General features: G+C 40.6%; 1 protein-coding gene across 1 annotated transcript; it reads left to right on the plus strand.

The window, feature by feature from the left end:
• The first annotated feature begins 449 nt into the window (after window positions 1-449).
• LOC102797161 (ubiquitin carboxyl-terminal hydrolase 22-like) lies at window positions 450-25,813 on the plus strand. Its single transcript, XM_006791415.3, has 13 exons — window positions 450-595; window positions 12,845-12,977; window positions 14,259-14,372; window positions 14,470-14,571; window positions 16,203-16,369; window positions 17,874-18,033; window positions 18,524-18,626; window positions 19,731-19,889; window positions 21,242-21,368; window positions 22,454-22,545; window positions 22,955-23,017; window positions 23,437-23,586; window positions 23,672-25,813. Exons 1-13 carry the CDS (start codon window positions 476-478, stop codon window positions 23,712-23,714), a joined length of 1,533 nt encoding a protein of 510 aa, XP_006791478.1. The 5' UTR covers window positions 450-475; the 3' UTR covers window positions 23,715-25,813.
• Window positions 25,814-26,632: the final 819 nt, after the last annotated feature.

Genomic DNA, 26,632 nt, shown 5'->3' on the forward strand with positions numbered 1-26,632 from the left:
TCATCGACGAAGTCAATGGTTACGGGACACTCTAGGTTATAAAACAAGCACACCATTCGAGTTCCAACACGAACGTAGTGACGTAATTTTTTGTGGCAAATCATAGCGCAGGCTGGGCGGGCATTGTGAAGCTGTAGTTGAGTGTTAGCAGGCTAACTAGAGAAAGAAAGCTAACTAATCGTGAGAGTGGAAGTGGAGCTAAACGAAAAGCCAACTGTCAAAACAGCAAGGGGAACAGAATTTTAGTGAAGTGATAATTCTGTTTGATGACTACATGAAAAGATTTAGACCTAGTTAATCAAAGACCGTGTTTGTCAGATGCCCGAGGAGCATTTTGGATACTACATCGATTGTCCCATTTCCAAACGGAAACCATTTCTGGACAGACAGTTCGTGCTAGCTAGCCTAGCTAAGTGAATAATCCAGGAGACTTTTCATTGTCACCTAAAAACCCATACTGAATGTTTTGTCTGTCATGAGTCCGGCCGGGTGCTCCCATGTGAACGGTTATAAGGTGGATAATTGGAAACAAAATCTTCGAGTCATATACCAATGCTTTGTTTGGAGTGGTACTGCTGAGACCAGGAGACGCAAGGTAAAAAAAACAAAAAACAAAAAAACACAGGAACTGCAACGCTAGCCTCACAAACAGAAGTGAAATAATTTTTAATGTGGCACAGACAGACAAAGAACTGGAGTGCAAATGGTGTCCCACACGAAGCACAATCACAAAATCTTAATGAAAGTACTCTTGCAGCAGCAAATGTTGCCAGTACTATGGTTAGCCACCGGTAAGTTAGCTAGCAGGACTCTGCCTGGTGAACTGCGGATACTGTAGGATCCTTAGCAGAATTAACTAAAACAATGAAATTGTCTTTATTAAGTGAAACACAGATAATTCGAGAAAATCTGCTATTAGCTGAGCGTTTTGCTGGATGTCTAAACTTGGATTTTTTTCTTTCCTTTTTTTGGAGTTGTGGCCACGGGTTAACAGTAACCACACCAATTGGGACCTATTGTGTCTTCGCACGAACACACCGAGTCCTTACGTTATTAGCGGGTTTCTCTTGGGCTTCCTAGGTCATTGTTTTTTGTGTGCGTGTTTCTTTTTTTTTCTTTTGCTCTCTTCTCTACCCTGGCCATGTCGCTTTCAGGGGCTTCCGCTGATTGCTTTATTCCCAGTTTCTTTTTGGGCTCATCCCACACCTGCTTGGCCTACACAGCTACGAGTATCTCTCTACACTGATGTCATCACTGGACCGTGCTGCAGTTTCTGTTATATTCCCACCCTTTCACTCCCTTTCTTTCTTCTTTTTCTTTCCTCTTGTTTTTTTGAGCCACTGTTTTCACATTGTCTAGCTTGGCTTTGTTTTCACCTTGCATTAGCAACAGTTTGATTGTTGCTTGCTTATAAGCAATTTATGCTTCACCTGCATGTTGTAATGCATATTTATGCCGTTGTGATAAAATAGGTACTTCACAGTGATGCAGGATGGGCAGAGCTGGTGAGTTGATGCTTTTCCCCCCTCTCCTCATCTTCACTGACATAATGCAGGTAGTTCAGATGAATAAGAGCTGGCTTGCTTGCTTTCCTCCCGCTCACCCACCCGCTTCAGTGCCTCTTCATTTAGTGGACAGAATATTGGATGTAAACCAGTGTAGCAGGAGGAATCGGCCCCATCCTTTTATCGTTTGTGATGCACTGCTAGAGCCAGAAATATTGCCTGTTGGGGAGGGTGGACCATGAGTAGAACAGCCAAAAGCATGGCTCAGTTACATTGCGGGTATGTTAGAGCAAATAGTGCTAAATGGCCAGTGACCCTTTTTTGCTTATACAGTGTTGGAATGACATGCTTTAACTTGAGTACAGTGCTCACCCTGTCTGCCTTAATTCTTTTTTTCACCCACCCAAGACGACAGAATTATAAAGCAAAACTGTGAGAGAGCATCTGAAAATGTATACATGACGGTATAATGGGGGGCACTGCTACAATTTATTTTAAAAACCTGTTTGGTTTCTTTGGCACACTACAGACAAGAAAGCGCTCAACAGCAGCTCAAGTCCGTCATAAAAGTATGACTTGTCATAGGTGTTGCTCACTTCTCAGTGATGTACAGTGTTATGGCTAAACTCCTGTTGTTGTGTTTAGTGGTGGCTAATCTGGTTTATCCTATACGTTTGGGAGGAATCTTTCCATATCTGTTTTGCAGCGCTCTCTGTCTCAGCAACATTCCTGTCAGCTCCACACAACCATCTTTTTTTACAAGATAATATCTTCCAGAGTCTCTGAATCAGCAGCAAGCACCGCTTTTCACATAAAAAGTACGTCTAATACATCTTTCCATGTGTCTGCAATGTAGAGACAAACACAACAGCAGTTTATCAGAGGTATAGTGATGTTTCTTTTCCTATTTTTTTCCCCACCAATTCTGCACCATCTGTGCTTGGTAGTATGCTGCATAAATAACAGTCATCCATCCTGCTAGATGTTAAGTGCTCAAGGATAGATGACAGTTTTGCATTGAAAGTAGTGACGAGCAGATTTCTGTACAGTTTAACATTTTCAGTTCCAGGCTGGATTGCATTTTAATTCATGCTCTGTGCTCCACATTTCCATGTGCTTTATCAGTTCAGTTTTTCATTATAATGTATCCCCTCTAGATTCTCTATCATGTCAAATTATCACAATACGCCTGTAGCCTTAGAGTCATGCAGGCTTTTTCCATGTTTCTCTTTGCTATACCTTGTTATATTTCTGTCATCGAGCCTATGACTATTTATTATATTGAACTAGTGTGTTTACATACGGCTGAAAGCAGGTAGAAAAGAGAAGTTACAGTTTCTGCATTTTACTTAGTTGATATATTTGTGCCTTACAACTTGTCACTGAGCCTGTTTAGCTTCTAACGAATGTAACATGCAGAGCACTACTGTGCAGGTTCATTGGTACAAAGGTAATGTCTTCATAAGGTGAGACCACTTTGTGTTTGTTCTTAAGATCATTAGATACCAGTATGACTTTATGTTGAATACTTATTGCATCAAAATGGTTTGAATAGATGACACTGACACCGAGGGATGTTGTGAATGTCATATTCATTCACTAGATAAAAGCTTATCTGTGCAGTTCCTTTTGCATATTCATCTTACACTGGTGGGAAGCCCTGTAAATTAAGAGGCACCTTCTGGAAAGAGGAGTGTGGGGTTTTGGTTATAGAAGTGCCTTATAATCTTGTAATCTTGTATTGCATTTTTCCCATCTTTTTTTTTTAGAAGGGACTGTCCTCAGCAGCCTTCCTGTAAGCTGTCACTCTTCCTACCTTAAGCCAATATCAATTCCCAGGTGATGCATTTACGCTGTCGCCTGTTCTGAATGTACAACCCTTCACTGGTAAAACCCGGTAGATTGAACATCAGGAATAAGACACTGCAGGAGAGATGTGGTGACCCTGTGTGGCCTGGGATCCTGTGTGTTTCATTTTGAGGACCTTAGGATTATTTATTTTTTGCATTTTGGTTCTAGAGCAAATTGCCCATTCATCTGGAATGACAAGTACTCTTATCTGCTGTGTAATGCTCTGCAATCTGCTACAGACACACAGTTGAAATATTAACCATAAACTCCACGTTTAATGTTGTTATTTTTTGTAGACTCTTTCACGCCTGAAGCCTGGTGTCATTTTGTTCTAAAAATGTAGCAACCGTCTTCTCTGCACAATCACAAATGGCCTCTAAATCATTTTGTAATTGGGACACAAACGGTCCATTGAGAAAACAATTAAATACAAATAAAGGGGCGTTTTGAAGATGCCCTGTGAAATGAAATGGCAAGAATAAACAAGTATGTAGTGTTGTTTGTCTTCGGGGTGGATTTATTCCAGATGAATAAGTCTGTGGTTCATTGTATTTAGCCTTGAACAAGAACCTAGATGCTGGTTAGTGGAAAGATCTTCATCAGCCATACTGGGTAGCCACAGCTTGGAAAGGAAAGACCATTGCTTTGGTTTGCTTTCCCTTCTGTCTTTCAAATCCCTTCTATTTTTGATATGCTAAGCTAGTGTGCTTTAAATTCTGTCTGTGATTAAAATGGGTATGCCGTGTGGGACCTTTTCTCTGCTGTTTCCTGACATTTTATTTCTCTTAATTGCCAGATTTCCATTTAAGTGGACTTTGACAGAAGGGTGTCAGAGCGGCTTTTGTGTCATTTGATTGAGGCTAATCTATTTCAGTCGTATTCAAAATTTATAGTTTGTGAATGGCCATGGTTGTGCGTGTTAATGCCTCTATTCATACTTATTTATCTTGACATTGCTTAATCCAGGACGATGAACTCTTATTTCGTTTACTGGACTACTCCACAGTGAGGGTCTGTGCAATACAGTTAAACAAGAGATATTACCCTAGGTTGAGTGGAAACGGGGTAAGATGAAAGAAGAGTGGGGTGGGGTTGGCAGAATTTTTGCAGCCATAACTACTTTGAAGATTGTGCTGTTACTTAGATTAAAGAGTAATGATTAGAGAGCTGACAGTAGTGAACTTGTATTTTCTAGTTTTGATAAATCATATATGATCTGAGAAACCACACCCCCTGCCCCCCAGCCTTCCTCTACCTTTCCCATAAGTGCAAACCCCCCTTTGTGCTTTTCTGCTTTTGATGAGAGAAGATGAGAAATAAATCATTTGCTAGATGCTGCTGGAAATTTCAGAAAATGGATATATTTTCAAGGCTTGACACAATTACGACGCCCGTCTCTCCCGCCTCTTCTTTCAGTTGGCATGCACAAAATCACCGAGGCACGGCCCATCCCAGAGAGCGCCTGATTTCTGTGCTATGAGGAGATCTCTTTGTCAGATCTGCCTCCATCGCATCACAGGCCTGCTCCTTGACTCATCAGCATACGTTTCTAGCGCCAGGATCTATTCCTACAGTCTCTTCTTATCACGCTTTTTTCCTCTTCTGCGCCCACGCCACTGCTGCCTGCTTTACCTTGACTTTATTTTATTTGTAAACCTTGCTCAGGCATGGTTCTTCTAAAGTCTAGCCTATTAAGTTTGTTTCAAATACTCTTTTGATTATTCATATTTTATTTAACTTTATTGGTGTGCAGTACTGTACAGAAATCTTCAGCTACTCCTCCTTTTTTTAGGTGCAGCTATGTTTTTTTAAACATCTACATACATGCTTGGAAATATAGTGTATATAAAGCACAAATAGAGTTTGTACAATTCTCAATAGGTTGAAGGTCAATATTTTGTATCATCGCTGTTCTTCCACACAGCCTGAACCAAAAATCGATTTCTTTTGTAGTTTGGCATACCCCAGCTTTTTCTTCCAGTTTCCCTTCCTTAAGAATGGCTTCTGACAGTCACTCTTCCACTGAGACCATTTCTGATGAGGCTTCAGTGAACAGTAGATGGATCAAAATAAGGGCCACATACATCTCTCAGGTCTGGTGTGAGGTCTTTGTGGGATCTCCCCCCCCCACCCCCCACCCCGTTTGTTAAAAGCATGGCTTTTAATACTATCCATCTTCCCTGGATAGTTTTTAAGTCTGTCACTTCGTTTTTTCAAGCTTCAGTTGTCACGTCTTAAATTTTTAAGGACACATTGCACACCATGACAATATATGCCAAATCTTCTGGCTAATAGTTTTCTTTTGGGAATCATCTTGTTGGTGTAAAAATGCTATTTTATACAAATTAAAGGGTTGTATTGTTATGTGTAGTTAGAGCACTGATTTATCCCTTGAGTCGGTGCCTTTTTACATACATAGGTCATTATGAAGTGGTTTAACAATCAAACGCACCAAAAAATATATCACATTTCTCGGTCAGGTCAGATATAAGGACTGAAAAACCTTGGGAAGAACTGTTTTTCAAAACTACTTTAAAAATTAGAAGAAAATCTGGCTACTTGGAAATGGAACAAAGAAATGGTTGGGTTACTCAAGACTTATGCTGAGTTCTGTATTTATTAGAATTAAATAAAACATGGGTTGAATTATTATTTTGCTAATTATCTTTATCTGAATTAATTTGATTTTGTGGATCCTGGGAAATGCATAATCAAATGGTCTATTTTTCTGTTAGTTATTTATTTATTTTTTTCCTCTCATCCGATTGGCTTGCAGGCAACACTCTGTGGCTTTGGTGATATCAGATTTTGGTTTCTGGGCCCCTGTCCAGGCCTGTTTTTTCCATGTCTGTATGCTCTCTGTCACTCCTTGGTTTCTTCTTATGTGGGTTTCGGTCTGTCAAGCTCAGTGAGTCAGACTAAACAACTCACTAAGTGAGTCAGGTCTGTAAACCCCTCCCAGAGTAATCATGGACCTGGTGTGTCACCTTGTGGTGCCCCTTTCACATGCTGTTTGCCTCCCAGGTTTTTAGTCATAGAAAGTCTTGCCTCATAAATACTATGTCCTGAGGGAACTGTAACATACTCTGTGAACTTCTTTGTACTGTACCCCTAGGTGCATTTTATACCATGCTGGGTTTTTTCTTTTCTGGTAAGACATACCAAAGGACAAATGTTAACAATCTTCCACTTGGAAGCAATTTTAAGTAAGTAGGCACAAAATTTACAAATAATAGCCACATATGTAAAGTGTTGGTTAAGCATATAGGTAGGATTTTGCATGAATGTTTGCTCTTAGATAAACAATGGAGAGGAACATTTAAAAAAAACAAAAAGCTTTTCATTTGTGGTATTATCTTTTGCAATGGCCTCATTGATCCTTACACCCGAATATTCAGATATGGGAGTCTGTGTAAGTGGAAAAAGAGCATGAGTTTGCAATTTCATTGGTCTCATTCCCCTTTGACTGATTCCCTCTTCCTCTCCCACAGACTGTTTCTTTTCATTGCCCTCCCTTCAACTACACTTCTCATTTGACCGTCCAGCAGGCTTTGGAAAGGCATCACTGCCACAAAGCATGCTGTTCGTGGCATGAGCCAGCCAACGAGGCTGCTGTCCAGCCCTCCCTTAGTACCACCATCTGGCTAATGAGCTGTCAGTCACTCTCCAGCGGCTGACCAGAACCAAGAGGCAATCAATCTCTTTTTTTGTAGACACTTGGTCATTCCCTATAGTTAAAACCTTTCACTGAAGTGACAGCTTTTCTTGGGATTGACATTATGTCTACAAAACATTCTCTCTCCTTGTGAGAAAGACAATAGCATCAGACACTTGGATGACAATTACTTGGGTCTGCTCTGTAATATCACTTTTAAGGAAGCTATATTGCAATAGCTCCATTGTGGCTCTGTTCAGTGGTGCTTATAGATTTTCTCACAAGTGATGGTTATGGCTTATTGGCGCTGAAGGGGAAAAACACGCAATTTGATGATTAGTCCAAGGGTGCCATTCAAAACAAGCTAAATAAATATTTGTCTTATTTTGGTAGAGCAGGCTGTGGGCATCTGATAGCTGCAAGAACCATATAGCAATTTGTTAGCTTGGACAGTTAAACATCTCTGCAGCTTAACAAACTTGTTCATAAATTATTATCATTTTTAAGAGGTGAATTGAATTAAAGTTGGCTTTGTGCTCTTGTGTGATGGAGCTTTTTGCATTGATTCACAATGACCTTTAAAGGGAGTATGGCTGGTTTCCAAGTATATGCATATTCCAGAAGACGATCTCTGAATACAGTATTACTAATTAAATACCATATTTCATCTTTCACTGCTGCATTCTGCTGCCTGTTTTCTCCCACATCATTTAATGTCTTAAATAAAAGAGTAAAAGAATAGAGAATGCAGACTGTCACTCCCTTACTCAGTGATCTTAATTACTTTCACATATTCACTATGTAGATTGTCACGTGTTCAGCAGGCCTACAAAATCTGCACAAATCCCCAGTATGGAGTTCTCCTTCATACACTGTTTATTCAGATGTGTGTGTGTGTGTGTGTGTCTGTGTTAGTGTGTCTGTCTTTTTCGTTTTCCTGGGAAAAGTAGACTCTGTACACTAGGGGCTTAGGGTTTAGCTTTGTGTCGTTATACCACTATATGTGACAGTATGAGGCTAAACTACACACTCTAACAATCCCTTATGTCTCCTACAAGTTAAAATTCATATGTATGAGGTGGGAATACATTCTCAAGCCAAGACTACACAGCATTCATATCACTTTCAACAGACCATGCGATGAGCTGACGTGAAACCGTATAGATTCATGTTGTGTATCTCTAGGGCAGCTTACTGAAAGTGCATGTTGTGGGCCAGGCATTGTTATGTGAAAATAGTGGGGGTGGGGGGTTACAGCATCATTCTGCCAAGACAGTGTCAGGCAACAGCCCCATGAGGTCAGTCAGAAGCAGTGCGGTTCTGGAGCATCACCATCAGTTTCCTTCCATAGTCTCTTGTTGACTTGTTCCTGTTAAATATAGAGTCAAAGAAGACTCGGTATATGTGCACACTTGTGTCCAAGTACCACAGCAAATGTCTAACAATGTCTGTGTTTGCTGTGTGTGTTTTCAGGCGTATTTATAGTATGCACTGTTAATGTCAGTCACGGTTAATGTATGTGTGTGTGTGTGTGTGTGTGTTGAAAAGCATGCATGGGCTTATGAGTGCTAGCAGCATGGTGAGTCACTGTTCTCATATAGCTTTGCTCTCTAGTCTGTATTGACTTTGTTGCCCCTCCCCTCCTTGCTCCTCTCTTTACAGCAGCAAGAAGGTTCTCCGTTGAGCCAAACCTTTGTCCACATCATAATTGTTGTCATCATTCTCTCTCCTCCTCAGTTACAGCTCATCACATTACTGGCTACGTTTGAATAACTGAATGCATTACCCTTAATGCTTGGAGTAAGTGTGACGTATTGATGGCACTTTTGTGAAGTTAGATCTAGAGCACTGGAGGATTCATATTTATTCCATCATGGTCATTTTTTGCTAGCAGCCCCACACAGCATCAGTGAACTCCACAAAGCATTATGCCCTCTTTTGCCCATGCTAATAATAGATTGGAGGTATAGTCTAAATCTGCTCTTCTATGAATCAGCAACTTTGCGCATCATTTCCCTTCACTCAGAGCACAGCCTAACCGCCCTCAAAGAGCGTGCATCCCAGGTGGGAGATGCAGCCTAGCGCAGCACGAACATGAGCTTGCTACCTGCCCGACACTTGTTCCAGTCATCTGAGCCAGCGGCTGATCAATAGCTGATCTAATAGAACATTAAAAGCTCCAGGCGCAGACAGAGATGCAGGACTGCTGAAACTGAGGAGTAGACAGCCTGTGAACTATTGTAAGAGGCAGAGAACAGGGATAGATTTTCTGCCCAATACAGATGTATTGAGGTAGGGGAGGGTGAGGAGTAGGGCAAGGCGTGGCATTAGCAGGGTTTCTTGTTTTTGGTGCTATGGTGCAGTGGAGAAATGGGGATTAACATCACTGCTGGTGGGATGGGTTTGGACAGGCAGTTAAAAACATGTTATTAATATTAAGTACAGTGAGTAGCTTTTCTTACTGGTGTATTTAGGGCTTAATTTATACTCTAAAAACAGAACTGCTTCTTCACTCTATCTGTTCTACCACTACTGTCTCCCATTTTACCTTTTATATGTTTTACACTCGACCTTAAAGATTTAGAGTTTGTTGTAGATGTTAGTCTTAAGTGACGTAATTAGTTCATTTCCTTATTCACTCACCAAGCTCATAGAGCTTTTCTTTGGTGTTGCCCCTTCTGCCCATTCAAAGCTGGCTGCCTCACAGACCAATTTGAATAAAAACAGAGCTTAGTGCCTGCAACCCTGAATATCCCCTCCACTGCAATGTCATCACAATCTAGCCCATGCCTACTAATGCTTATCCAAAACATAGACCGCACTGGGAGCTCTGCCCACTCCCACTGTGTCATTGCATAGTACTGTCCGCATTTGAGGTATCACACCCTGACTAGCATACTTTGTTGCAAATCAGATAAGTGAATTTTGAATTATTTTCTCTCCTGACAGTAGAATTTTGCACAGGAATTTTTATCCTGCAACCACTGGCTCCTACACAATTTGTGACCATTTCTGCCCACTCCCACTGATAAATCATCTCTGTGGGGATTCAGGTCTCAGTCCAACTGTTTTTTTTCCTGCTAAAAAACATAATGCCTCAAGTACAGTTAACAGCGGCATTTCTGTTATTGTTAACATATTAAATAGTTGTGTTAACTTCTGTTAAAATTCTGTTGTAAGTAGCTGACAAGAGAAATGATAGAAATAGAGCTGTATTCGGTATCAAGTATTAAATCTGGATATGTGCTGTAGGTGGGAGAATCATTACACTGCCACCCAATATCATTACTTTTTATATAAATTATTGTGTATGTAGTCCAAACTGATTTTTTTTTCTTTAAATTGACCAATCCATCACTACTTTATAACTAGTCAGGGTGGTATTTATTAAGCCAGATTAAGGTGAATAGAAGGTAACTAATCGGTGTTGGAGAAGGAGAAGAAAGTGACTCAGGTAATTCATTTGCCATTTAAACAAAACAAAAAAAAAGACACGTTACACATTTGATAATGCTACAGTGAATAAACCATCATTGTATCATCAGGATTATTTTTTCCCCCCATTCCCAGGTATACTGTAAAGTAAGAAAAAGCCTTTCATTAGAATGGAGGGCTAGGTTCAACAAGAAAATAGGTCAGCTGACTACCTGAATATATTGAATAACCAGGTTTTTCCATCATTTAAATTTTTTTCTTCCCTAAGCTTATTTTGTGATGACAATGCTAACATTCATCGGGCTCAGCCTGTGAAAGAGGGGTCCACATAGCATGAGTCATTTTGACACATGGGTTAGCCATTAGAATACAGACCTAAGCCCCACTGAAAAACTTTTGGATGTGCTAGAGAAGATGCTTTATCTGAGACTGTAGCAGCATAACTATTGGTTCAGAGGCACCTGATCTACCATTAACTATAAGCTAACAATAAGCAAAAAGGAAAGTTTATTGTACTGAAAATGTATGCAGCATCTAATAATAATGCCTAAAGGAAATATATAATGTAAATAGAGCAGACTGTCTCTAGGGGCGTTTGGCTTTTGAAAGTGACTTGCTGAATTTGTGGGCTTGTGGCTAATTCAGCTTGAGGTGTTTTCACCATATTGGTGATTGTGAATTTTTTTCTCCAGTTGTTTCGAACATGCAGATGAGCTTCAAATCACCATTTGCAGGAGTTGTAAGGATTTTTTTTAAGTATTTGCCTCAGGAAGTGAGGTCTAAATATACTTTCTGTCCAAATATCACATGACAGAAAGAAATTTTTTAAGGAAGCATAAAAATGTTGCATTTCACCTTTAGGGGCCACTGGAAACAAAATGCATAGCCTTACCAAGTGGCGAGATGAGATTTTAGCAACTGCGCCTTGCTGAACGGCGTTGTTACTTGCAGCTCTAATGTTAGTTTCTTGAAACACAAAACCTCTACACAGACTTGAAACTAATGTGCCTGTAGAAGCCCAATTCAACATCCCACTTCTTTGCCCAGTTCTTTGTCATGGGAACAAAGTTTCACTACAGAACATATTTACAATTGTAGTAGTTATAATATTTTAGGGATTGCATTATTAGTGGTATCTTTGATAATTGTGTAATAATACCATTTCATTATTCACTGCTCTAATATGTGGTTTGTCCAGGAAGAAGAAGGCAAAACTGAGTGGACCTCTTTTTAAATTCTTTTTTATTTCTATGGCACAATGATGGTTTATGTTTTTCAGAGTGCCTCAGGTTACGCATTTCAATCCCAATTCAAAGTTAACAATAGGCAGACAACATAACGCGGGGCCACTGAGTTTATATGCAGTAGCATTAGTTATAAAGTAGAGGGTGAGGTTAGTTTCACACACTGTGCCTAAAAGTGTAAAACCGAAAGCTGTCCGGTCAGTACTTTTTCCTTTTATTTTCGGTATCTTCACCTACTTCACAGCTCTTTTTGTGCTATCTCCCCTCTAAGTGGGTGACTCATTGCATCAGGTCTGCACCCTGAAAGGCTTTGATTAGATTGCTTTCTTTCTCCTCCCTTTCCTTATTCAATTTCTCCCTTTCAAACAGGCATGCTGACAACTTTCTGCTGTAGTGTCCTTTAGATTCCTAAACAAACAAACAAAAATCAGACAAAGCTCTGATTTTAATTAGATCAATAATACTGTATTTATATATTTATTTATAGTAGTTTCATGTTGACCTTTCACCCTTTTTAAATGCTTGACCTGCATGTCAAGCAGTTCTGTCCTACTCTATTGCTGATCACGTTATTCAGGACTATAGTTCTACACATTGTGTTCATAGAACAGGTCCTTTATCCTCTGTGTCACTCATGCTCTTTAGCATTTTAGCTTTATAGTTGCTGCTTATTATTCTACATTGATTTCTTTAAGGAAGAGTTTTTTTGCATGTTTGCCAGTTATGCCATGTTATGAATGAAATCACTGGCAACACACCTATTGCTGTTAGTGAGTTACCCGCACATTGTTTGCATCCTCTGGTGTGCCTGTCAAGCATCAACACCCTTTATGGCTTGCACATGTTTAATACAGAAAGATTCACTGTGAAATTAATTTGTCGCTGCGTTTGATTTGTCAGCAGGCCCAGCAGTCTTTAGTCTGTCCTCCTGTCAGGTTCATTCAAGCTTTGTGTCCTCAGAATAGTTTTTCTGACCGACTTTAAGATAGAACTTTATTTTTCTGCTCTTTATACTTTTACTAGGCCTCGAAGCTCTGTCCTGCTGCAGAGGATTTTCTCAAAATTATGGACTTGTCCTTTCCTGCCTTGATCTTAATTCCTTTTGTCCCCTGTTCTCTCCCAACCCCCGTAATCCCTTGGGTCCTTCTCCCCAGGCCAAGTCGTGTATCTGTCACATGTGTGGCGCCCACCTGAACCGACTCCACTCTTGTCTCTACTGCGTCTTTTTTGGCTGTTTTACAAAGAAACACATCCACGAACACGCAAAAAACAAGAGACACAATCTAGGTAAGTTGCTCACTCTCACGCACTCGAAGACCCTAGTTGGTTATATTTAAATTATTCTCAAGACCAGTGGCAAAATAGATGCTGACTGCATTGCAATACAGTTCCTGTGGGAGTGCCTAGTCCCAGTCACATTTAAACTGGCAGTCATCTTCAGCAAGGGAATGGTAGACGTTTGCTAATCTCGTGCTACCAAAAAGAGTAGCTTCAACATTACATACTAATTATGCTAAATAAGACAAAGGTATTAAAGAGCAAGATTTTGACATCACCCTGATGAGCACAATTAAATGTGGAAACAACAGAGACAATAGAACAGTTTTGTACACATCTTAATGGCTTTAATTGATTTAATCCATTTCAGCAGTTTGGTCACACACACACAGACACACACAACACACACACTTCGTCCTGTGTGCGGGGATACGGTCTTAATTAGCGTTGAGCTTTCCACAGGTGCCTCCCTGACACTGGCACTCTGTTCCTCTCTACCTCTAATCAAATTAATCCAAACTCCCTTGTCTGCTCCATTGCTAGATGTCAAGCTCCCTTCTCAGTGCTCTGTACCCATCATTTTCACTTCCTGTTCTTAGCAGGCTCACTCACAGGACTTTGCTCATGCCTTCTTTGTCTGCTTTTTTTTTTCTACCAACCTCATTTCCCCACCTCTTCATCCTCTTATTGTTTTGCTCTTATGCTTTACTCATTTCAGCACGAGTGCTGAAATGCTTCTCATGCCTTATGCAGGACCTTGTCTTCCTCCTCTCTCTGCCACTTGTATTATTCTAATTTTTCTTCATTAACCGGGTGCTGTTGTATGCAGTGGAGCATCCTATTTCTATATATATTTTACTGTCTTTTCTTATTTCACGCCCTTGCAAAACACTGAGCAGCACATATACACCGGTTGGTTTTTCTACATGATGCATTAGTTCACCTTCTTATTGTGAGTAGCGCCAAAAACAGAAAGATGTCCGGTTAATCTAAAAATAGGTTGTCACAGCAACAGAGCTGAAATATTGTTGCTGTGGAGTTTGAAAATGGAAGAAGTTGGGTTGTGTTAATGGGAAGCACAAGTGGGGGTGGTAGACAAATACACCTTTTCCATCACTGCCTGCCTCACGTGGAAGCAATAAGATGGTAACACTTGGTGTTATCAGTGGTTTTAGACAGCAAAATAATCATTTTAACCCCAATTTTAATCATTTACTGTACAAAAAAATCTACTTAGAATTTGATTGCAATCTAATACTCACTCTCTTTACCCCTCCTTCCTTCCTACAGCAATAGACCTATTATATGGTGGAATATATTGTTTTGTGTGTCAAGACTACATTTATGACAAAGACATGGAGCAGATTGCCAAAGAGGAACAGAGGAAAGCATGGAAATTGCAAGGTATAGCAGTCTGTTTTCATTAATACAGTTTTCTTTCTTTTCTCTTTTTTAAACTAAAGCAGCCTGGTAATCTCTGCGCCGTCACATTTGTCCACAGGCATAGGGGAGAAGTACACGACGTGGGAGCCGACCAAGAGGGAGCTAGAGTTATTACGACACAATCCAAAGCGGAGGAAAATCACTACAAACTGCACCATAGGTGGGAAATGGATTGCACTGTTTATTCTGCACGTCTTAATCTGCACAGCTTTTCTTCTCATCGCAGTTGTGATTGCTGTGGGTTTTCTCCATGGCTCTTTGTGTGTTTGTGTACGTGTGTGTGCGCGCGAGTGTGCTTGGAGTCACTCATGCATTTAGGTGTAATACTCAAGGTCAACCAGACTGGGCAGCCCCGCAGGCAGTGGACTGGGAGAGGCAGGACACAGTGTTCCCTCTCAGATATATGCACACTACATCAGAATGTGTGTCTATCTCTACCCAGAACTTGTTTTCTCTTTGTTCCTTTTTCGGAGTTATCTCTTGCCATGCTTTTACCCCTCCTGTTGTTTCCATTGTGTCTCTAATTTTGTACATGTAGTAATTTACCCTTTTTTCCGCCCCGTCTCCCACCAGCCTTCACTCTCTTTATACCTTCAAACAATTTGCTTGGTCAACCTGACTGGGCAGTGGAACTGGTGTCTTTATGTGTGTGTGCCCACCATGACCAGTCTAAATTGTTTAGGCGCTCACTGAGCACTCTTATCAAGAACCAAACTTTGGTCAGTTGGATTAGACCCACGATCTAGCTGTGTCTCACCTGTTCTTCTGGCCATCATTTCTCACTCTAAATGAATTCATTCAAAGCTTTGGGAACACATCCAAGTTGCACACAGTGTTGCTGGCATACCTGACCCAACACCATATGAACTTTTCAGCCAAACAAAAATGGATCACAAAGCATTGGTGGCTTTTATGCATAACTTCATTATGTTTAAATAAATGAACCAGCCTTTTATATATCAATCTAGTGTTAAAAACCAAATTTAACTCAATTTATTAAATGTAAAAAGAAGTGTTCAAACCTTTTACTTTACTCTATATTCTTACAAGGTGCATTTGTTTCACAATTTACACTACATGCCAGTACAAAAGCGTGACATCCAATTAACTCTTCAGAGCTCTGTAATTAAAATTATGTCGAGCCACAGCTCAGGCTAAAGGCATAAAACCAACAAGTATTTCCCAGTAGCATAGAATTTTGATGTGCGTCATCTTCAGAAGTCCTTTGTAGGGATAACCATCGCTCACAGTAAAAGACACATGACAGCTCACAGAGTTTACCAAATGCCATTTAAAGGACTCTGAGATAAATATTTTACTTTTTGGAAAGAGCTCTTAGTGAACATGAAGCACTGCTCATCTTCTGGTCACTACCCCATAGTAGAGCATGGTAGTAGCAGTATGATACTATGGGATTAGTTCTTAATAACAGGCCCAGGGAAACTCATTGCACCTCAGTGAGTGATGAATAGTGAGTAATACACCTTTTAGCATGATGATAACCCAAAGCTAACGGCTAAAACATTGCTGAATTGGGTTTGGGATAATTGTCTGGCTAAGTTGAGCGAAAGCTTAGACTTTAAAATGAGAGAGCATTGAAAAAAAGAAAAAGACTTGTAAATAGTTTATGTACTGAATTACTTTTTGAACAAGGAAGTTCACTGTAGTTCAAAGATAAATATGATTTTAAAATCTCTTCATCGTCATCAGTGCGAATTGGAGTCACCGCCGTGTTTAACCTTCAAAGCCATGATGTTCTCCCTCTTCTTTTATTCCCTTTTTGTTCCGCAGGTTTACGAGGGCTAATAAATCTGGGCAACACGTGCTTCATGAACTGCATCGTTCAGGCTCTGACACACACACCACTGCTACGAGACTTCTTTCTCTCCGACAGACACAAGTGCGAGATGCAATCAAACTCCTGTCTGGTGTGTGAGATGTCGCAGCTCTTTCAGGAGGTACGACACACAGTCGACATGTGCAAACTTGTTAGATAGGTTTGGTAAATGGCACAAAGAAAATGGGTTTGTGAATGTTTTTAGTTTTTTTTTTTTTATCATCTTTTTTTTGGTGTACACAGCTATAATTTTAGAGCTTTTTAACAACCAAACAACAGAATGTTTTCTCTGCCATAAAAGGCTGAGTCACTCTTGTGCTCTTTTGTCAAGTCCAAAGAGGGAGGCAGAGACAAGGGAAGAAATCCTGCCTGAAAGGAATGTAGAGTGCAACATACAATGCAGTAATTATACACCTTTATTGAATCTGATCAGCCAGATTTAAATTACGTAGCCCTTAAAAAGTCTTAACTGTTTTTTCTTCATGCAACAGAAAATAGGCATTTTACGTTTAATAAACTCATCAACCCAGAGTCTTACGTAATGACTGCCTGCTCTGCTCCCACACTGTCTCACTTCCTTCTTACATCCTCTCATTTGCAGTGTATATGGGCACACAGTTGGCAAGTGGTGTTATAATATATAACGAGTTGAATCATCAGCCCCCCACCTCCGCAACACACACAGACATGTCTGTCCTGTCTCAGTTAGCTGAACTGTTCAGTTGTATTTCACATGAAGTGTCTTTGAGGCATAAAATTCAGGATTTTACATTTAAACAGTTCCTGGCACGTGAGCAGTCTCTTTTTTTTTTTTGGTGCCTAAGCCTTTTTTCATAGGTTACATCCAGCTTCCCTCTGTATCTTCATCAAAAGTCATCTTGTGGCTCTGTAGGCACCTGCGTGATCTCAGGCAGCTTTTTTGGATTGAAAAGCGGAGGTGTGGCCTGCTTTGATCAGCGACTCTCTCCTCTTCCTCTCCCCTATTCTTGTCTTCGTGTTGTCGCGTAATTCGTTTGTCAGCCACCTTCAGACTGCCGAAAAGGAGAAGAGTCTGTAAGATTCAAAAAGAGACGTCAGCTCAGCATTTTTTTTTCTTTCACCGCTCAATCAGACTTCAGAGAAAACTGAGGAGTATAAAGCGACGTGCGCGCATTATCCGCACGTCGAGATGTGAGATCCTCTGGCGTTAATGAGCTCTTGTTGGAACTTCGTTGCACTGTTTTTGCACCCTGCCAGTACTTGCTTTGTCACTTGCTTGTCCATCCTGACCTGCCCTGAATTCTCAGTCCAATTTCAACAGCAAGCCAGAGATCTCCAGCACATAACAGACGGATATTTTTGCTGCACACTCTCCCTGTTTTCCCCCCACCCATCCGCTTTGACTTGCCTGTGTTGTGTCTTACACGTTCCCTCTCTGTGGATTTGCTGTCATCAGAGCTGGTTCTGTTTTGTAACTTTTGTTAGAATTCATTTATATCTGGCAAGACCTGTTGAATGAAGTGCTTACAAAAGAGACTGGAATGAAGTGGATAAAATAACACACCTAGTAACACCTGGAAAAATAGGCTAACCACCTTTCTTCTTCACCCTCACCCACCTGTCCCATCTTTCATCCCTTCTCCCAGTTCTACTCGGGCCACCGTTCGCCCCACATTCCATTCCGGCTGCTGCACCTGGTGTGGACTCATGCACGCCACCTCGCAGGCTACGAGCAGCAAGATGCCCATGAGTTCCTCATTGCAGCATTGGATGTACTGCATAGGCACTGCAAAGGAGACACTATCAGTAAGTCATCCTTAAACACAATTAGTTTAATGGGTTTATGTATTGATTGAGTTTGTGGCCCATAAATACTTTAGTTTGAAATTCCAGTTTGACTTAAATGAGTAAACGCAGGTAAAAACAGTGTCGGCTGAGATTGAGGGGAGTGTTAGGAGACAGAGCCACCTACTGTCTCTGATCTGGCATATCGAATTATACGTAAATATACCGACAGACAACAGTGCCTTACTTCACTGGAAGCATACTGAAGGAGACTTACAATGTACCAAAAGGACAGCAAGCAAGTAGTGTAAGGAATGTCAATAGGCCCTGCTGCAGTGCAATGACAGGTTGACTCAGTCATAGCCACAACGGAAAGGCTTACCCTGATTGGCTAGAGAGAATAAAGAGCTGTGAAGTGGAAGCGAGGCACTGTGAAGCTTTTAAATGTGCTAAAGAGGTGGGCAGTGTGTAGTCATGTGTGTTCATATTGTCTCCTCTCTCTGGTCAACAGACGACAATGGCAAGAAAGCCAACAATCCAAACCACTGTAACTGCATCATTGACCAAATCTTCACCGGGGGCCTGCAATCAGATGTTACCTGTCAAGTTTGCCAGTAAGTGTGTGTGTGTGTGTGTGGGTTCAGATAAAACCCCCGTCATGATGCAATGGAAAGGGACTGCTGAAAGACAATCCCACTCGAGATGTTCACTAAGCATTCATGTTGAAGCAGCATCACGCCTTCTGTCTTTTTTTCCCTCCAACATTTACTCATTCATGCATCCTCCACATTTTCCTGTCATCTTCTAGTAGTGGGGGAACCATTGGTTTTTGCGCTCTTATTCAAAGACCCAGTCCCTGCAGAGCTGCTTTAATGGAGGTTGTCTAGACAGCAGCGCAACCCAAGCATTGCCTGCTTCCCCCTAGAGCTGTCCTGTCACATTAACACTAGCACGCTGCACTGAACTGGAAAGCACCTCACCCAGACTTGCAGGCAAGCCCAGCCCAGCTTACTGTGACATTACCTGCCTCCACTGTGAAAGTAGAGACTGCTGATGCAGAGCTGCTCATGACAGTGCATCACCGTGGCAGTAAATCACGCCCCTTCATAATCATTAAAATTACTTTTTGAATATAATGGGTAAGCTCTTAAGCAATAAAATGCATCAGCAAAGGCTTTCAAACTAAAGTAGTGCCATACTGGTGTCAAATTACTGCAGAGCTGATCTCCTATTGCCATAAATGCATGTCTGCTTGCCTTGCTAGCCACCCACTGGTTGCTCTGGGTATTGCAAAACCATGACTCATCTAACCAACATTGATAATTTTTGGCAGCCCACCCCTGTGCATATATATTTATGTATACTCTACACATTTTGCACTTGAGGCCTCTGTTTTGCCTGGGCTGCAGTCCATCACGCTTATTGAGCTGTAATAATACAAATTCTTTACACAAAGCCATTTTCTTTGACGTAACACATCATTGAATTGCAGATGAACCCGGAACAACTGTGTAGATATTATTCACATGCACACATTCAGTCTTCCATCAGCCTTAAACAAAGACATGATCAGAATCTCAAGGGGGCTGTGGGAGTTTAATCTTACTCGTTACCATCTATGTCATCATCCTGCCAAGTGACGCCAAACTACACAAAGCCACATACTAATAGTTAAACATTATAATTGAACTCACTTCTTCTTCTTTTTTCCCCTGTAGTGGGGTTTCCACAACGATAGACCCTTTCTGGGACATCAGTCTGGACCTTCCTGGCTCATCCACGCCTTTTTGGCCCCTCAGCCCTGGAGGGGATGGAAGCACAGTTAATGGCGAAAGTCACCTGTCAGGATCCACCACACTCACAGACTGCTTGCGCAGGTATATATTCATTCATTCATTCATAAGGTTCAGTCCAGGTTCCCCAGGAGTGCTTTCTTTTGCTTTGTGTTTTTTAATGCAACACTTTAACATTTTGAAAAACTGCTTAAAGCCACTGAAAAAAAGGCCTGCTGGAAAACTCCATACAAGATGCAGATACTCCCTGTTTATGTCTAGACATGGAAAACTGATATTATGGATTATAGTGGCAGCGGCAGGGCCTACTGGCAGCATGGTGCTGGAATTAGAGTTATACTGTCACCTGCTGATTTTGCAGGCATTTTGCATCTTAAAAGTGTTTCTTCACATTTTTCACATTTTTATGTAAATGAAGGTTTGTTTGTTTTGTGTTTTGCTTTTTAATAAATGTTTCTGTGGCCATTTTTTCTCTTTTGGAGAGTCAAAGAAGAACATTTTTTCTTGATTTTAAAAATACTTGTGGATGTGTCAGTGAGTGTGATGTAAAATATCTAAACACAAGGAGAAAGCAAACCAAAACCCTTCTCAGGTTGGATGCTACATGTTTATCGGGCTCCTAGTAGGCATGTTAATCTGCGCTGATAGACCGTAACACTGATAGTTTTTAATCAGTGCTGGATAGAATTAAATCAGTTTATAATATTTTAAAAGGAATAAGCTTTTATCAGTGCACCTGCATCTTTTCAGGAGCAGTCAAACATTCACCCCACCCCTGCACATGCACAGGGGGTCACATATAGTTTCTATTCAGGCACAACAGCCGTGTTATCCTTGAATCTCATCTTCTCCCATCACCAGGTTGACCAGGGAGTGTGACCTCTCATATCTCCTCTACTGCCTCTTCATTTTTTCAATTTGTTTTCCTCTTCTCCTTATCTTATTTCATTCTTTTCCCGTTTGCCCTCACTCTCTACCACTCACATTTGTCTCATCCTCCCCCTCTCTTTTTCTCACCTCCTCTCCTGCTGACTTTTTTTTTTTTTTACTGCAGCTTCTCACACATCTCTAGTTGCTGCAGCAAGTCTCTTAAAGCTACAGAACTGGTTGATGTTATTGCCATGGTGATAAAGGCGTTGACGACACCACATGGGCTTTTGCGTTAGGCAAACTGACATGCGTATGTGCTGCAGCGAAACCGGGCAAGCAGGCATATTATACAGACCTTCATGTTCTTCCACTGATACGGAGAACAGCTTAGTGTGCTCCACATTCAGAGGACATCTAACACAACCAGAAACACTCCACGCAGAAATCTTTCTTCCTGCTTCTCCCGTTTCATGCCTCCGTTCCATATCCATTTTCTGGCTGCACGTTTTAACACGTCATCTCTCCCCTCTCTCCCCTCTCTCTTTATTGCATTCTTCACTCTGCAGGTTTACGCGACCTGAGCATCTAGGAAGCAGTGCCAAAATAAAATGTGGTGGTTGCCATAGTTACCAGGAGTCCACCAAACAGCTGACAATGAAGAAGCTTCCCATCGTAGCATGTTTCCATCTCAAAGTGAGTCACCCATGCGCTGCCAATTATCACTCGTTACATTGTCTGTCACTGTCTGACAGTTTGATTATTTAAGGCTAATCTGAGGATCTAACATTCGCACGTCTAATTTTGTCACCACTCCGAAATAGTTAAAAGAGCTGTGTGACTTAAAAGGAAAGTTCACCCTTAAAATCAAATGTGTGCATGTGTTGATGAGATTCCTGCATGCTTTTATATGTAATTGAGCCAATAAGTATTTCCTTATAATGCTAAGGTCTCATCCCCTAAAAACATGAGCAGCAATTTGAGCAGTTTTATGTAGGGACTACTTTTCTTTCCATCGTGCTACCCATTTTTTAGCTTTTTTGCTGCAGAGAGGAGAATCTTGAACCTGCCCTCGCTCGTGACTGGATGTAAACATTAATGCCAAGCTATAAGGTTGACTAGCTCTGCGTTTCCTTTAGTTAGAGACTGCACTGCAGGCCAGAGGGAAAACAAATGCATTTGATCTTGACGTGAACTTTCCCTCCTTTCCGCCTTCATGCCAATGCATTCTGCTGTTCAATTATCTGTACTTGTTCTATATTGCAGTGGCATTAATATATGATTCATTTTGCTCTGTGTGTATGCAGCCTTTCATCTGATGTCAGCAAGGTTCACATTATGCAGTGCCTTAGCTGGCTGGTACATGTGCGTAGGTGTGTTCATAATTCAATTTAGCTGTTGTTGCCTCCTACAGTGTTGCACCTTTGTGCAGTGTCCCAGGACATTTATGATTTTTAATGACTCATATGGTGCTCCATTATCTTCATGTTTTATTTATTGCAATACTGGAGACCTATAATGTATTTGTAGGCTGCAGTAATGTTGTCTTAGATAGATATCAGCCTCACTTGTTATCTCATTACAAATATGGAAATGTTTGACAGCCAGGGTGGAAAACATACATTTCACTCATGTTTTTTTGTTTTGTTTTGTTTTTTTGTAAAAATGATGCCTGTTAATTCTAAACATATAGTATTGGTTTCCCCACCCCCCGCCTCTCTCTCTTGCCCCTTCTCCTTTTCCCGTCTCCCTTCTCATCAACCCTCTCTGGCCCTCTCCAGCGGTTTGAACACTCTGCTAAACTACGGAGGAAGATTACCACGTATGTTTCCTTCCCCCTAGAGCTGGACATGACACCCTTCATGGCGTCCAGGTAAGATGATCGCTGAAGTCTACATGTTTCATTTCTACTACTGATGAGGCCCTCAGCTTTTCTTTTCATATATACTATAATAAATATTTGGCAGCTAAGATCCAAATGGGAAAAAATACTTTTCCTCGTATATCCTTCACCTTCCCAATTCATTTATTACATTTTATGACATGCTTTGTGTAAATGCTCCCTAGTAATATACACTGATGTCACTAGAGCATGCAGCAGCAGTCTTGCCCCACCCCTGAATGTTGCATCCATTCAGCTCCGCTCATAGACTGAAACATCATTAGTGTTACAGGCAGAGAACCAACATGCTTTCATTGGTTGTAGTATTCTGCCACCTAGTGGATTTTTGAGGAAGTTTATACTTGCCTCAAACATTAACTGTCTTCTTTGTCTTTTACAGTAAAGAGAGCAGAATGAACGGGCAGTATCAACAGTCGGTTGATGTATTAAACAATGACAATAAGTGAGTACCTTGCAACGAAATATCACTAAATTATCAGCATTTGTTGCTGTCTGACATCAAAGACTCTTACACAGTAGCGCGTGCTAATGACCCAAACCATCCGGCTGTGACTTCCCCTAATTAAATCAGTTTGAAGCCTATTAAAAGCTGCTTAGTTTTCTTCATCCATTGCAGCTACAACTGCTTTAATTTTCCAGGACATTTATTGGGAATATACTGTGTCGTTAAAACTGACAGCTTGTGGGTAAAGCAAGAGGACACAGTGAAAATGTTTTTTCCTTAATTTCTCTATAGTGTGAAAAATGACCTTAAAGTTTAATGGTACTGGGTTTTGAACCGAAAGAGCTCATTTACTGGTGGGATGATGGGATATTCTTGCATAAAAACTCAGTTTTTCCATTTTTCTTTTTTCTTTTTAGGTATTCCTTGTTTGCTGTGGTCAACCACCAAGGCACATTAGAGAGTGGCCACTACACCAGCTTTATCCGGCAGCACAAGGATCAGTGGTTCAAATGTGATGATGCCATAATCACCAAGGCTAGCATTAAGGATGTACTCGATAGTGAAGGGTAAAAGTCAAAACACAACATTAGTGCTACACAGTCTGATACAGTGTGATACTGTAATTCATTTTGTTTTCTCTTTTCTTTCTAGGTATCTCTTATTCTACCATAAACAGTTCCTTGAGTATGAGTAGTCTTTGTGACCAATGACCATGAAGAACCACTTGCTTTTAAATGAGACAGTCATGTGACTGGCGACAGGATGAAACACACAAAGCTACCTGAAACTTTCTGACTACCAGTCTGCTCCTCCAGTTCTTGAGGATGAAAACAAACAAACAAACAAACAAAAAGAGACGTGTAAAATCACACATACTTTCAAAAGAAAACAAAACAAGCACTGAGCTACTTCTTGGCATCTACTTGACAAAACTGAATAAGGAGGAGGAGGAGGAGGAAGGGTCCGGCGCCGCCAGTTCCAGGCTTGGGCAGAGGGAAGAGGCTCCACACCCCGTCGCTCTCTCTCCCTTCCCCTTCCTGCTGCAGGGGCAGAGTCTGAGCGTGACCGACTGTCACGCCGATTGGGCATATCTGGATTTTTTCTCTCACAGTATTCTGACCCCACACCCCACACCCTCTGTCCCTCTCCACCTCCCACACACTCTCCATCTCTCTTCCATGGTGCTCTCATTTCAGCTGACCAAGCATTTAACTTAGTGATGATGGAGGACAGTATGTTGTCATATGCATAAAGGACTGAATGCAAAAAAAAAAAGGAAAAAAAATTAATTATATAAATCAGCGTATTATGAACTTTGCAAGAACATTTTTAAACTTATGGTTATGATTCTTATCATTTGTGAATTTAGTTATGAAATACTGTATGAATCTAGTATACATCTATTTTTTATGGGCAAAGAAATAACGGGAGAGCTTGGAGACGCTGCCTTTGCCAGTAGCTGGGGAAGCGCTGCCATGGAAACTAAACAGATTTGGACCTGTGTGTTCTCATGTTTCATTATTTACTGTGTTGATTGTTTCATTTTTGTTTTTTAAAGTCTGGCTGAGGGCAGGGAATATCTTATTTTTTTAGCGACTCGTTGAATTTTTGTTTACTTGTTTTCTTTTCAGTGTCTTTTATTTTTTTAATTGTTATTTTCAGTACATTCATATATGTTTCTTGCTGTCCTGGTACTGGAAATGTCTTTTTTTGTTTTGACGTATTATACTTTCATTCTTGTGGAATCGTTGGTATAATGATGGTGATGACTAATTGGCTCACCTTTTGCTGTTTAGAAAGTGTGTATGTTGAATGTGAGCTTTGGGTTTTTGTACTGTATGACAAGAAGATTCAATACACAAAACTACAGATCAGGTCCTGTAATATGTGAGGCTGATGTGTTCTCTTCGAGTTGAACACCTTGAATGTTTCTGTGCAAAGGAAAAAAAAAGAAGCCCTGTTAACAGCACTGCATGCGATTGGGCTCTCATGGTCTTATATGTGAAAAATTGCCCTTAGTAATGGCTCGAGGCTTGTTGCCCGTCATGATTTGTTTTTCTGTACTTTTGGGTGAGAAGGCTGTTTGAGATTTCGAGTGGATTAAACACATTGCACATATATGGGCCCTGTGCGACCGCAGTCTGGCTCTGCATCCATCAGTATTAATCTTCTCCATGGCAACTGTGGATGGTGTAAACCAGTTTGGCTTACAGTATGTCTTGCCTCTGCAAACCTAGTGTTCTATTAAATTGTTTGTCAACTCAGACTTTAGATAACACACATACGTGTCAGGGTTTTGTGGTCACTGATTGTGTGTATTAAAAAAAATTGACGGATTGAAACTTGTATTTAAAAAAAAAAAAAAAAAAGAAAAGAAAAAAAAGAGGACCAGGGCCCTAACCAATCACAAAGTAATACCACATAAAGAAGGAAAAAAAAGAACCCCTGTTTGTTTAGCTGCTCTATTGAAAACCAACATGCATATCCTTTGGTCTCCTGCGTAACCTCAGCTCGTAGACAGTGATGAATTTCTGAAGAGTGAAATTGAAGACTTCTGAAATGGTCACACTGTGGTTTTGTTCTGTGGTGGAGCAGTTGAGACCGCCCAAAGGACATTCAGGGACACAGCTGAAACGAAAAGGAAGAGGAGAGCTTCAATCGTTTCAGTGATTAAACTCAGAACAAAACTGGAATATGGATATGCTGTCTGTCTCATTTCTTTCTTTTTGTTTTTGTTTGCACATTAAAATATATTTTCAGAAGTTAAGCGCTTCAGTGCATGTACTGTTATAGAAGAACAAGGACAGGAACAAAAATGGAGTCTCACTTTGTCAAAACCTAGACTGAACGCTGAAACACAGCTGATGGCTGATAATCACATGCCTAACTGATCAGATGTAGTTAGGCATGTGATTATGGCTCCACCTTGTGGTCACATTTAAAACCGCAACACAAAAAAAGAACAAGCCTGGTCATGGGCATCTTACCACATCCTGCACTAAAACAGCACATAAGATGAGGTTGTATCCCTTCACTACGTTACATTACTTCATTATTTATGACATAAATTAAACTTGTCTCGTATATATGATTTGTTATGACAGTTATTTTGCGTTAATTTGTGTTAAGCGACTATAACGTCCGACTAATTAAAACAGTTTAAAGTAAATTGGATTTTAATTTAACATTTTGTATCCTTAGAAAATTGGTTGAGAATTAAATGAGTGCACAAATCCCCCGTCTCCATAAACACACATTAGGAAATAAGCCGTAGCCACCTTGTAACAATATTGAAACACAAGTCAGCGAGGTAGCGTATTAATAAAAATAAAGTCTGGTTATTACAACACCAAACATGTTTAATTTTAGTGGGTATTGAGACCACTCACACATGCTTTGTGCAGTGTACTATAGTGGACTGAGCCAATGTGAGGGGGAGTTCAACTTTCAAAATAAATTATCTTCCAGTCTACATTTAAACGAATAGCTTTCATTGGGTTTAATAATATTTAACATGAAATAGTTATAATTTAAAGTGATAGCTTGATGATTGCAATGAGCGGTGCTATACCCCTTTAATTTCCACCCATGATTGCACTGACATGACCACAT

Source organism: Neolamprologus brichardi, chromosome 4, assembly GCF_056152115.1.
Source record: "Neolamprologus brichardi isolate AB-2024 chromosome 4, ASM5615211v1, whole genome shotgun sequence".
In the NCBI taxonomy this organism is placed as follows: domain Eukaryota; kingdom Metazoa; phylum Chordata; class Actinopteri; order Cichliformes; family Cichlidae; genus Neolamprologus; species Neolamprologus brichardi.